Here is a 13,966-nt window from a genome sequence, read left to right as displayed (position 1 = left end):
TTAAACTGCACTCCTTTCAGCCTGATAAGATTGCCATACTCACATGCATGTGTAGCAAGCATTTTGGGTGTAAAACAGTCAAAACGATGCATAACGATGAATACATGAAGTCTTCACGCTGCTTCTTTCCATCCCAGCTCTGAAATACAGAGGTGGCAGCATCATGTTGTGCAGGGGTTTTGCTGAGGAAGGGAGCGGTGCACTTCACAAAATAGATGGCATCATCAGGATTAATCAATATGTGAAAATGCTAAAACAATATCTAAAGACATCAGCCAGAAAGTTAACGTTTAGGCACAAATGTCTTACAAATAGACAAAGATTCAAAGCACAAGACCAGTTCACTTACAAAGTGCCTTCAGGACAAGAAAAGTCAGTGGTTTAGAATAGCCATCGCCAAGCTTTGATCTTAACAGCTGTTTTTTAAGCTGCACTGGTTTATCTTTTCAATAATTCAAGCGAAGCTGAGTGTTCTATTGTGCCAAAGTGTCCAAAGTGGCTTAAAGACAACGTTAAAATTTTGGAGTGGCCATCGCAAAGCCTGATCTTTTGGAATGTGACTCCAGTGGGAAAAACCAAAGCGATTAGATGCGACTTTAAAGTCACTTTCCATTCGTCACAAATTTGTGCTGCACAGCAGGAAACGGTAGCTGTTAGCAAAACAGACGGGGCTAGAGTAGAACTGCATAGTGGAGAGACAGTGAGACGTTAGAGCTCGTTAATAAAGAGATAAAACTTTATTCAAGCCTAATTGAAAGGTTCATAGGAACTGTCTGGATGCAGGACGTAGTTTGTGTTGTAAAATTCATATACAATCATTTGAAAAGAGGACTTTAAAATGCTATCAAGGTTACCAAGCATGTAATGATCTGCCCCTACTCCAGATACACTGGATTGCATCAAGTCTTCTGCCTGTGGAGTTGAGAGGAGAGGTACTGTCATATATGATTAAAAGTTGCCCTCGACATGATAAAGTTGTGAATGAACTCCATCTCTGTCTCTTATTCTTGGTCTCTTATTCATGTGTTTCCCACATAGAACCCGCTGAGGCAAAAAATGGTTTCTGTTGTGCGCTTAAACCATAACATAACCTATTTCTCTGTTTTAACTGTTGTGCCGCGCTTGACGACGCAGTTACTGTTCTTATGCACATGCGGGTCAGTTTGGAGCCGCAACATTTTCAAAGTAATTGGAACGACCACATACAAAAATCTGATTCGTGAAAAAATCGGATTTGAGCTTTTAGACCTGCAGTGGGAACGTAACCTTAGAAAATGTAATGTTGGACTGTGATGGAAAAAACATGCCTTTTTATTTAGTATATGCAAATATCTGGTTTCTACTGTAGATGTGGAGCCTTCTATTGGAATTAAAAGCCACTTTAATATTTTAATCTTATTATGCAGTGCTCTGTTAAGTTGGAAAATCCAATGGTCACAAAATGTTGCATTGATTGTTAAAAGTTGTTACTCTTTACGTTTTGATACCCCTCATGGCATTGTTATGGGCAGAATTGTGAATAAACCTAGTCCTGTAACAGAGAACTAATAGGGTTGTATCACACATGGGTTGTATCTGCTGCCTTACTGTTGGTAACACCAAGATCTTCTGGTATCTCTCTTCTAACAGATATCAAAACATTTAAGGAACGATTCATCTGAAAAAAAAAAACCAAAAAAAAAACATTTTCACCATGTCAATGTGTTTTCAAGCTGATTCTTGATCAAGAGTGGCTACTTTGGCTACCCTTTGTGTCACAATGTAATTGTTTGCAAGTCTTTGCATCACTGTGTGAAGATAGCAATATTTCAAGAGCTCTGCACTGGTGGACTCATGTCTGTGTTGGACACTCATGGATAAGAGACTTTAGGTATTTGCTGAAAATCCTGAATATTCTGAAACCGTATTTAGTGGAAATGAACATCAGGTCCTTGATGATCTAGTAAATCGCTTCAGATGCAGTATTTTCAACAGCATGTTTTATACAAGTGAGGATATTTGATACAAAGCAATGATGCCTGCATGTTTTTTATTTTGAGGTATTACTAACACAAGAAAATATTGATCTGCTTGTCTTTTATAGCAATCAGTCTCCAGGCCAAAAATACAATGAATGTTTTTATTTTTATGTAAAATGTTAAGGCAAAAAAATCTTTCTGCAATGAATTGATGTGCATCTGATCATGCAGAAAACGTTGAGTTATCAAAAAAAGAGGCTAGGAAGTTTACAAATTACTACATTCGTGACTGTAAAGCCATTTCTCTGACTGTACTGTAATTAGTTCTGATTCCACAACTTATTAGCAACACACGGACATTACAACTTGTATGTCTTGACTTGAAAATACAAGATAATGTGTAATTTTTCAGAATCTGCCTTTTTTAACAGCTTCTAACAGTTTCTTAAATGTCAGTGAAAAAATCAACAAACAAAATAATGTTGGATAAATGCCATTCTGCTACCTAGTTTTCTGGATTCATACTGGCTTGCTGGTTGCACTCTGAAGACTTACTGTTTTGCAACATACTTTCAAGTCAAGTCATTCTCAGTCATCGTTGCAATATCTGTTGTTCCAGTTGTGTAACTATTCGCCTGCAGTATTTCATACAAGTTTGGAGTTGTTGACTTGCGTTCTTATACAAAGCAGAAAACACATTGTGTAAATGTGAAGCTAACAACCAAGATATTAATTCCCATGTTTGAAATCTAAGTGTAGTTGTAGGTAAAGCTTACGAGTTTACAATATTCAGACCAGGCCTAGCTTGGAGTATAACCAGCATCATTGGAGGAAAAAAACTACCTAAAACAGGCCTATAGAAACTTTATTGCTCTCTGCCTTGATATACTGTACAAATTCATAACTATTTTATCTTAATGTTGCTAACAAGGATGTTATGATGCACCCTGCTCAAAAGGTGATTAATGAACTGGGTCCAAACTGAGGAAAAAACAGTATTTTAGCAATATTTTTAGGACAACTTAAAAGACTGTTTTTCATAGTAAAGGTTTTGCAGATCAAACTCTGTTTAAAAGAATCTTCAATCAATGAGGAAGATGTAGGTCAAAGTCTGACTTATCCCAATATTCCAATTTTTCTGCTGCTCTAATTCTGAGGTGGTCCTAACTCTCCAAAAAAGCTTTAGAAGTGCTCTATTCTGTGTTGTTACAGGTTTCAACGGTTTTCAGCACCCAAACCGTTTGGTCAAAAAAAATTGTCAAGTGATGTGGAAAATTTAAGTCAGTGTTCAACTCATTGATATACAGGGGTTGGACAATAAAACTGAAACACCTGGTTTTAGACCACAATAATTTATTAGTATGGTGTAGGGCCTCCTTTTGTGGCCAATACAGCGTCAATTCGTCGTGGGAATGACATATACAAGTCCTGCACAGTGGTCAGAGGGATTTTAAGCTATTCTTCTTGCAGGATAGTTGCCAGGTCACTACGTGACACTGGTGGAGGAAAACGTTTCCTGACTCGCTCCTCCAAAACACCCCAAAGTGGCTCAATAATATTTAGATCTGGTGACTGTGCAGGCCATGGGAAATGTTCAACTTCACTTTCATATAGTTTTCATCTTTTAATGCAGCTCCATGTTTTTTTTCACATTTCTATCTCCTGTGGTGGGCTTTGTTGTTGCATTTCTTTTAACACTGTATCTTTTGTCACCAATGCATATCCTGTTTGTATCTTCCCTCTCTCATATTTTCTGGAGAAATCATTCACATAAACTATTTCGTGATCCTGCAAATCACTTCTAGTTTTTGCTTCTTTTTCTGCTAATTCTTGACAATCATGTTGAATTTCATCTTCAGGCGTGGGTAACCATGTTGCTGAGTTTAAGGCGGTGCACCTTTCTATAGTTAATTGTGGTTGTCACATTAAGGTTGACATGAAGGACAAATGTCTAGCAGGTGATAGAAAGGTCATATTTGTTTGCAGTAATAATGCTGAAACTGCATGGGGAACTCTTAATGTTAAAGGGTAAAACAGCACTATTGTGGCGCTGACTTCAACAGCAATTACAGCTCTCACACAATAGTGTTGCGCACATGCAACACTATCTAGTTTTGAAGAAAAATAGGTTATTGGTTTCATTTTATCTCCTTGTTGTTGAACCAGAACTGAAGTCATAAAATGACCCTTGCAATCTACCATCTGAACAAATGGTTTACTATAAACTGGTAATGCTAAAGCAGTACTGGAAACTAGAGCTTGTTTTATGATGATAAATGCTTCTTCAGCTTCTACACTCCATTTCAGTTCAGATGTCATTTTCAGCTCTTCCTCATACATTAGTTCGTTTAATGGAGCTACTATTTCTGCATAATTTGGCACCCAGTTTCTACAATAATTAGTTAGTCCAAGGAAGGACATCATTTGCTTTTTTGTTACTGGTTTTGGAACTTGTATTATTGCAGTCTTTCTTTCTTCTACAATTGTGGGTCCCTCTGCGCTAAGATTGTGGCCAAGGTATTTAACCTCATTTTTACACAACTGAAGTTTCTTTTTACTGACTTTGTGTCCCTCTTCTGCTCTGACACAATAATGCTATTGTGTCATTTTTACAGGTCTCCTCATCAGGAGAGGCTAATAGCACATCATCAACATATAGTAAAACCTGACTACCTCCTGGAGGGTAAAACTTGGCCATGCTTGCACTCATTACCTGAGAGTATATAGTTGGACTTTCACAGTAACCTTGAGGTAGTCTGGTATAAGTATATCTTTGTCCCTCAAAGGTGAATGCAAACCAGAACTGACTATTTTTATCTATAGGTACAGAAAAAATGCATTGCTTATATCAACTACAGTACATATTCTAGCATCTGGTCTTAGGGAATTTAATAATGTATATGGATCAGGAACACACGGTGCTCTCTGAACAACTGCATTATTAACTGTCTGTAAGTCTTGTACCATGCGCTATCCTGTTGATGGAGCTTGTTTTTTAACTGGAAAAATGGGGGTGTTACCTGGTGAGTCCTCGCATTTTATTATCACCCCTGCAGTTATTAAATCCTTTATTACTGGTTTTATTCCTTCACGAGCATCATATTTCAAAATGTATTGTTTTACACTGGGCCTGTATTCTGTTTTTGCTCTAATTTGGACAGGTACTGCTCCTTTTACTAAACCCACATCAGTAGGGTCTTTTGACCATAACTTATCAGGGACTTCACTCAAGATCTGTTCCTCCTGTTCAGTAAGGTATATTTCTCATTGTTGCTTTGTATGCAAATGTATTCCTTCCTGCACTGTCACTGTCCAGAATAATGGCTTCCTAGTTAATCCTGTGGATGCACTGATTTCTGTATTCATTGTTGTTGCAAACCAGTCTGTGGCATCTTTTCTCCTCTGCACTATTCTTCCCACTATTCATCCTTGAGTTCTTTATCCTTGAATAAAGATATGTGTGGAGGTGTCCACATTTTGCAGAGCTTCCTAGTGTTTTCCGCTAACACTACTTCAGCAACTGACGTACTCTTCCCATCTGCATAAACATAAGTTACCATGACTTTGGTAGGGGTTACTTTAGTTAATGCTTCTCCATAAGTTTTAGCTGGTCCAGGAGTATTTTTATACCACATGGTAATATGTAGATCATCTGGTGTCATCTGATCTTGTAGTCGAGTAATGACATTTCTTCCTTCTTTTAATAAAGCTGTCCCTATGTCTAGGGCTGGTTTGTTTGGAACATTAGAATAGATAGCTGACATGACTGTCCATTGGGATCTCTTATCCAAACTGGTCCAGACTCACAGACTCGTGTAAATTTCCCACTAGCTGACCTTACTGTTATTTGCTGATCCAGACACTAAGTCTGGAATTTGGGATTGTTTCTCTACAGGTGGTCCTGCATGCTCCGGCATCACAAAGAAAAGTAATTGATTTTCCATTCAACAGTAAGGTAACTTCAGGTTTTATGCTATCTAGGGAGAGAAGGTCCTAGAAATTTAGGAGGACATCCTGCCCCTGTGTTTTTTTTGTTTTGTTTTTATTGGTGTCTGAGGTACTAGGAACAATTTCACTTGTTTTCTGTCCTAGTCATGCTGAATCATTATTTCTCCTCTCAGGATAGTCTCTGATCAAATGTCCTTCTTTCCCACAACACCACACCAACACCCTTTTGTCCTCTGCCTCTAAATCCTCCTCTTCCTCTGTTGTTTTAATAATAAATCTGTTCTTCTTCTTCTTCTTGAAAAAGGTGCTGGCTATCTTTTTCTGTTTTTTTTTTTTTTTCATCCTTCATTACTTTTTCTGCATGGAGGGCATGATTAACCTAGTCTTCTAGATTTGCTGTGGGGAAGCCTATAAAATGTCTCCTTACCCAGGTATTAATTGCATCCCTGGAACCAGCATGTAGTGCATTTTTTAACTGCTGTCGATAAGCTCCTTACTCGCTTTCATCTTCTTGTAGACCACTATGTATTTTAAACACTTTTATCAGTCTAATCCTATATTCTTCAAAAGGTTCTTCCTCTTTTTGTTTCACTCTGGCTATTTCGGCATAGTCAGCTCTGCGTCTGTATCTAACTGTAAGCCTATCGATTAATCCCCTCACTCTGTTTGTTCTGCTATTAAAAAGAGTAAAATAATTTCTAAGGTTACACAGAGAAAAACCGTGTCATGCCATGAACCTCCGTGACAAGTTGTATCAACAGCCTTCAGCGTCTCAAAACAATAATAAAAAAATAAACACAAATAAAACATACCCTAGGTACAGCCATAGTGGGGATGGATTTATTCACCAAAGGGACTCATTTTAGCACATCCAGTCCTGTCAAACCTCACCAGATCTTTGGTACAAAACAAAACCTTTCCACCTACTCTTTTTACTCCCTTTCTTCTGTCTTGCTGTTCTACTTTGCAAGTCCATCAAAAATTACTTCTTAGCCCTCTGACCTTTTCTGCTTTCCACAAAAACATCCATTCTTATCTCCTGCATCACATCTCTCTCTTTTTAGTTACTTTTAACTAATAATCTACATCATCATGACCTTCTTTGTCCATTTTTCTTAAATCACGTGTACTTTTAATGTACTTTTAATTATTGCATCCTATAGATCAACTAATTTTTAAACGACCATCATAATGATATGTGGTTATCCATTTATCGAAATATTTTTATTTTAATATTTTAATTTGATCCTGTGCTTCTATAAATTTCCAATCTTTGCATTGTAATTCATTTTTAGTTGATTTTTACTCACCCCTGCTGACTCTGCGCTTCACTGAAAAACAAAAATCATCCTAAATTACACACTGTTGTCTTCATCAGATCACAGATAACATTTTGAAAGTAATGTTCTAATAATCTTCCCTTTTTTGAAATAGTATTTCCGTTATGTTTGAGCTTTGTTTCTGAGACATATGTCAACAGGTTGTTTTCTGAGAAAATTACCTAGCAATGTTTAATCTACAGCTAGCCATTTCAGTTTAGTGGTAGATCAATATTAACTTTTTGTCCAATAAATTGTTTCAAATACAATTTATCACCTGTGCAGCAAAAGGTTACTTTTAAGCAATCTGAAAAAGGCTGGAAAGTTGCAATTCTGGTTTGTCTCCCTTTCCCAAAGAGGAAGAAAAGTCTTCTGACCTCAATATTCAGAAAATTGTATAGTTTGTATAGCTGACATGTTTATTTCTAAGCAAAGTAAAGCTGCTTTTTAAAATTGAGGAAAGGTAGTTATTTTTGGTGTGTAAGTAAAAATGCTATTTGTAGTATAAATATCTTCTATCTCCAGCTTGCCCCCTTCAAAATGGCCTTTCTAGGATAACGTCTGGTTTTTGGCATTGTAATAGTCTGAAGGCAATTGGTTGCAATAGTTTTTATTTAGGGGTGTCAGAGTGAAGTGAATGGTGCTCAAAGCAAATTCAGTTTGGAAAAAATAAAATCAAACCAGTGATATTTTTTTCTCCTTTTTGAAATACTGCACTACTATGTGTGAATCTCCCACATACAATCCCAATTAAATAAACTGTAATGTAATACTTTGATTATACACTGTATGTGGTCTGATATTAGTGAGGCAAATATAGCTAAAATCTATATTGTGTAAAAAATGGCAGGCATAGGAGATTTTTTTTGGCAGTGCCATATCCATATTTCATCATTGGCTAAAAGCTGAAATTTAATTAAATTTGAGAACAAGAATTCTAGTCCAGACCCGGAGACCTCTGCTGGATGTCTAAAATACAGGCCACTTGTGCCACAAAATATACAGAAAAATACGATATTATACAGCATAACCACTTTTTATGATTGTTAAAAAACTGGGCGCAACATTGGAGCAGGGGTAGATCGCAAGACCCATGTATGGAGGCCTTAGTCCTCGACGGAGCCCGTCACAGGTTCGAGGCCCAGCCCATTGAACTTTGATGCATGTCTTCTGCCCATTTCCTATCAGCTCACTTTCAAAAAACAAGAAAACTAAAATCCCCTGGTGCCACTAAAATTTGGATGCTCAGTTTAAATCTTATTTTTTGTATTTTTGAACCCCTTTGCTGTACTAAAAGTGGAAATTTTTATCACTGTTTTATAAAAGCATAGGTGAAATAGCTGGTATAGGATTTGGACAAGATGGCATGCTATGACCAAGACATGGATCATTCCTGAAAATAAAAATAAAAATCATCTGGACTATCTACTGGATGTTTCATAACGCTATCAATGTTGATGCTTTCATACATTACCCTACACATTAGATGGTGTTGTACCCAGAAATGGCCCATTCACAGAGATACCATTTGAACTTTGTTGATGTGAGGCAGTGGTACTAAGAACTTTGTTAGAATGGACCCTAACAACCTATTTCTCAAATAATAAAAGGAAAATGAATAACATTAAGTTGACCATTTTAAGAAAAACTACACTTTTTTTAGAGGTGAAGTCAGTGATAGATTTGGATGCGGGTGATATGTCTATCTGTCCAAAGCACCATCTATTCTGGGGGGAGGGCAAAAGCGCTTGAAAATAAAACTTGATAATGAACTGTCAGTTGTTCCATATCATCTAATAACAATTCCAATTTTAAGGTTACTTCTTGTATTTGATCATCTTCAATTTAATATATAAATATTTAAAGTGAAGAATTGTATTCAACACAGAACATTCTTTAAAACATAGGTCAGTATTTATTTGATTTGAATGGTGAATCCTTTGATCATTGTCATAAATTGGCATTAATTCATTCTCGGAGAACACCTACGTTTACATGCAAAAATTTCGCGATCGGATTAAAATGTATTCGAATTGAAAAACAAAAAAAGTAATAGGATTACCGTTTAAATGGACCTAAGTAATCGGAATAAAACGGCCGATCGGACTAAAATGAGTCATGCAAACTTGCCAGTCTGAATATTCTGTCAGCATCTAGCCAGAGCGACTAGCCACTCAAGGCGTAAATATGTCACGTTGATGCGGGGCGCACATGCGCACTCAAGTCAGTTTGCTTCATTCAGAATAACTTGATCCTGTCAAGGGTTTACATGCATGCCGATCGGATTGTCAATCAGCATAAACCACCCCTCTCCCCTTACAATTTCATTCCGATCCCGCCGAATCTGATCAGAATATTCCGACCGACATGTTTATATGACACATTTTTGGTTCGATCAGCCATTTATTCCGTTTACTTATGTCCATGTAAACGTTGCTACTGATTATAAAAAACCTCTTGCATGAGTTTTAACACTGTTTAAATGCAGACTGAGATTTATTTACAATCTCCACTGGTAAAAGTATTAAACAGGAGGCATCAATAGTCAATAGAAATATAACAAACTATATAAAAAATATATGATCACCCATAGCCTGTGAGAAACAATGTTAAAACTGTTCTTTTCGTTTGTCAAAGCTTTAGTTCTTTAACTAAGTTATGTATTTTCAATGAGACCAAGTATAGTTCTTTTAGTGTGTGTGAACCTTCTTAAAGTTCACAATAGGAACACATTTGCTTAAACAAGTTACATGCAATGAAAAAGAAACAGAGAGATGTAAAAATGTTGTCCATGAATTTAAGCAGTAAAGCAGGAAGATCCAGATACATTTTAATGTTGACACGGGTTAAAAAGTGTCAAATATTAAGGTCCTAAAGGATGTTGCATATACAGAAATTTAATCAGTTTTGTGTGTTTAGTAACCTCGAGTGTTTAACAAAACATGAGGTGCTAACTCTTTGGAAACTGGAACAATGCAAAAACATATAATCTATAATTACTTGAGATGTAACAAGATTTTGCTGTATTAAAAAGCGAAAATATTACTTTCTAAATGAAGGTTGTCTCACTAAGTACTCTTTGTCAGTATTTGACTTTTTCTGGTAAAGTAACATCATTGAAATACGATCAGGCCCCCAAAAAGGTGATTGATTTAAGCTTTCACACCTTGTATCTGTTTTGGGACTCCTGTTTTAAAGTCAGAAAGGAAGTAGATCTTGAGTTGCCCTGTTATGTTGACAGATTTGGTAAATAAACACTGACAATCAGACTGGCCATTTGTAACATAGGCACTAAAGAAGCTCCCACCAGTGTGGCAGCATTTTGGGTAAGGAAAATAAACCATCTTTTTTTAACCAACCGTGATGTTCTGTAACACTTCACAATAATTCAAAAAGATCCAATCAAAGAATCAATCTAAAATTATTTTGTAAACTTTAGCCTTTTATCTTACATCTTTTTAAAATATCTCCAACAGTACACAAGATATATGACTTGTTTCTCCTCATAGGTAAGTGCTTTATAGTAAAACTATAAGATGCAAGGCATTTTAACATGAATGCATGTGTCCAGCTCAGTTTGTCAATTTCGGATCCTAGATATTGCCAATGGAACTTTGGACCTGTAATGTTATTTCTTTTTTTATAATATGACACTTTGCAGCAAGTGTTACAGAAAAAGTGTTATTTACATTTACCCAAGTATTTCTAGCTGTTAGAACTGCAGCAACTTAATGTACAACATATTGTCTGTAAAGAGAGGAGTTGCAGTATGCCATAGATCTTTATTGGTTGATTTGATGTATTCAGAACTGATACAATACTATAAAGCTGATACTTGAAATATACTTAAGAGCAGGCATTGAAAGCATCTCCGGAATGAGTCTAATCAAAACGCCGATGTGCAAACTGGTTTTTAAAGGAACGTTCATCCAGCTGCTGCTTGGCTTGCTCTTCTTGGTCCAGTTGCTGCTGTTCTAGTTGCTGCTTGGCTTGGTCTTCCTGGTCAAGTTGTCGCTGGTCTAGTTGCTGCTGGTCTAGTTGTTGCTGGTCTAGTTGCTGCTGGTCTGCTTGTTCCTTTGTAAGCTTCTCCTTCCCATGAATGGCACTGGTAGAAGGAAAATCAAGTTTACAGAACAATGTAACAAGGTGGTATTCTTTGTTATTAATAAATGTCATCCATACTCACTTATTACACTAACAGATTTGCAAATAGCTGAGAGAAAGTCAGTTTAAGTTTTTACCCGTGAATATGTCTAGCCAATGCACCAATTCCCTTAGCAATCCATCCGAAAATGCACTCTCCAGGTTGAGCCATCAGGACAACCATGGACAACACAAGAAAAAGTGCAGCACCCTTCATTCTGTAAAAAAGTCCATAGTGCACACATTGGTGAATTCCTTCTCATGTAAAAAAAAAATAAAAAGCTAAGCAGTGTGTGTGTGTGTTTGTGTGTGTGTGTGTGTGTGTGTGTATTTTACAAAACACATTATTTTAAAGTTACCTATGGTTGAGAACAATTTTGATTGAAATGATTATAAACAAACATTTAGTAACCACGTTTGTGAAATTGTTTTTATTTTTTTTAAACTTTATTTCTCTGAGACTTAAAAGCAAATTTAGTTAAATATATACTTAGTTCTTACCTTTTTACTGAGTGCTCTGAATGTTAACTGTGCAGTAAGAGTCTCTCAAATGATAGTAATGCTAGAATGCTGCAACCCTGTATATACTATGCGCTGATGTAATTATAATATTGTGAAATGTCCTGTGATTTAGCAAAAAAGGGTTATCACGAGTGCCATTTTTTTATGCGAGACTTGAAAGGCAAAATTATCATTTTTCATAACTTGGTCAATTTTGAGATTTTTTTTGCCTTCTTTAACATGTATTCTTTCAGACTAGTGTAAAGAAAAGATTTTTAAAATTTTTACCAAAATTAAAGATAATTTGAGTACTGCAAACTCAAAAAACTTAAAGTTACTATATTCCAATTATTTTGGTTAATTTAAGTACTGCACACTCACAATAATTAGGTAATTCCCAGGTCATTTGTCTAACTTAACATAAATGACTTTTTGTGAGGCAACAAGTTTGCATATTTTTTTAAGTAGATTTAGCTTATAATATTTTACAGTGTACCTAGGGTAGTTATTTTAGTGTTGCTACTGGTAAGCCAGAAGAATCTTTAATAATGTTGACTTGTGGGGCACACTAGGGATGTGTACTTGGACCTTTCTTATTAGTACATGTTACTTCTGTATGTCAATTGCAGGCGTAGGATGATTTCTATATTGCTATTCAGATGTCACACAACTATACATCTTTTAAATGTCTTAAAGGGTATTTGATTTGACTAGATTAATATTTATTAGCGGAACTTGTACTTGTACTTGTCGTACTCGTCGTCTTCATCTTCATCCAGGACCGGGTCGCGGGGGCAGTAGATACAGTAGAGACACCCAGACATCCCTCTCCCCAGACACCTCCTTCAGCCCCTCTGGTGGGATCCCAAGGCGTTCCCTGTCCAACTGAGAGACATAGTCCCTCGAGCGTGTCCTGGGCCGTCGCCTGGAACACCACCCACAGAAGGCGTCCAGGAGGCATCCAGTATAGATGCCCGAGCCACCTCAACTGGCTCCTCTCGATGTGGAGGAGCAGCGGCTCTACTTCGAGTTCCTCCCGGATGGCCGAGCTCCTCACCCTATCTCTAAGGGAGTGCCTGGCCTCCCTACAGAGGAAGCTTATTTCAGCCGCTTGTATCCGGGATCTTGTTCTTTCGGTCATGACCCAAAATTCATGGCCATAGGTGAGGGTAGGAACGTAGACCGACTGGTAAATCGAGAGCTTTGCTTTTCAGCTCAGCTCTCTTTTCACCGCAACAGACCAGGACAGGGTCCCTATTACTGCGGCAGCCGCACCGATCTGTCTGTCGATCTCCTGCTCCAATCTTCCCTCACTCGTGAACAAGACCCCAAGATACTTGAACTCCTCCACTTGAGGCAGGAACTCCCCTCCAACCTGAAGAGGACAAGACACCCTTTTCCAGTTGAGAACCATGGCCTCAGAGGACCTGATCTTAATCCCAGCCACTTCACACTAGGCTGCAAACCGCCCCAGCGCGTGCTGTAGGTCTTGGCTTGAGGGGGCCTGCAGGACCACGTCATCCACAAAAAGGAGAGGAAATCCACTGGTCCCCAAACCAGACAGACCCCCTCCGGCCCTTGGCTGCGCCTAGAAATCCTAGAAATGTTTCTTTTATCTGTAATAAACAGTTACGTGTTGTGCGCCACTTGCAATGCAAACTGAGAGCCCTTTGAAAGAGTGGACTGTTCCATAGTTGTCACCAGGTGCCGCTGTGCTTTAAAGGGGAAGTGTTAACTTGGCAAGTCTCACAGCACTACCATTATGTTTACACATTTTTAGCAATAAAAAACATCTTTGGAAACAGGTTTCTTTTTCTTATCAGAGAAGACAAATTGATATTCTTGTGTTATAGCAGTAGTTTGTTGATCAACTGGTATTTTAACAAGCAGAGACACTTCTGACAAAATATATTTGACTTTTAGGTAAAATGTTAGGTAAAGTTTTTGGAAATTATAAAAAGTTCATCTACACCATTTCATGAAGCTTGGGCATTTAAGTAGTAGCATCCAGTGGTGATTTCCTTATCTCAAACAATTCCCTGAAACAAAAGCCAGCAACAGTGGTGAATAAACCACAACAAAAATGACAGTGTCTTA

General features: G+C 37.4%; 2 protein-coding genes across 3 annotated transcripts in view; one reads left to right on the top strand and one right to left on the bottom strand.

The window, feature by feature from the left end:
• The window catches only part of LOC124881887 (exostosin-1), a 381,563-nt gene that overhangs the window by 190,286 nt on the left and 177,311 nt on the right, over positions 1 to 13,966 (top strand). The gene's annotated exons all lie outside the window — the stretch shown is intronic.
• LOC124881888 (pleurocidin-like peptide WF3) lies at positions 10,988 to 11,969 on the bottom strand. The gene is made up of 3 exons (XM_047387781.1): positions 11,870 to 11,969; positions 11,467 to 11,586; positions 10,988 to 11,330 (listed from the first exon to the last, which is right to left on the bottom strand). The coding sequence occupies exons 2-3, from the start codon at positions 11,583 to 11,585 to the stop codon at positions 11,108 to 11,110; spliced, it is 342 nt and encodes a 113-aa protein (XP_047243737.1). The 5' UTR covers position 11,586; positions 11,870 to 11,969; the 3' UTR covers positions 10,988 to 11,107.

Source organism: Girardinichthys multiradiatus, chromosome 15 (assembly GCF_021462225.1).
Source record: "Girardinichthys multiradiatus isolate DD_20200921_A chromosome 15, DD_fGirMul_XY1, whole genome shotgun sequence".
NCBI lineage: Eukaryota > Metazoa > Chordata > Actinopteri > Cyprinodontiformes > Goodeidae > Girardinichthys > Girardinichthys multiradiatus.
Note: the sequence above shows the minus strand (reverse complement) of the source record. Positions and strands in the feature narration are given on the sequence as shown.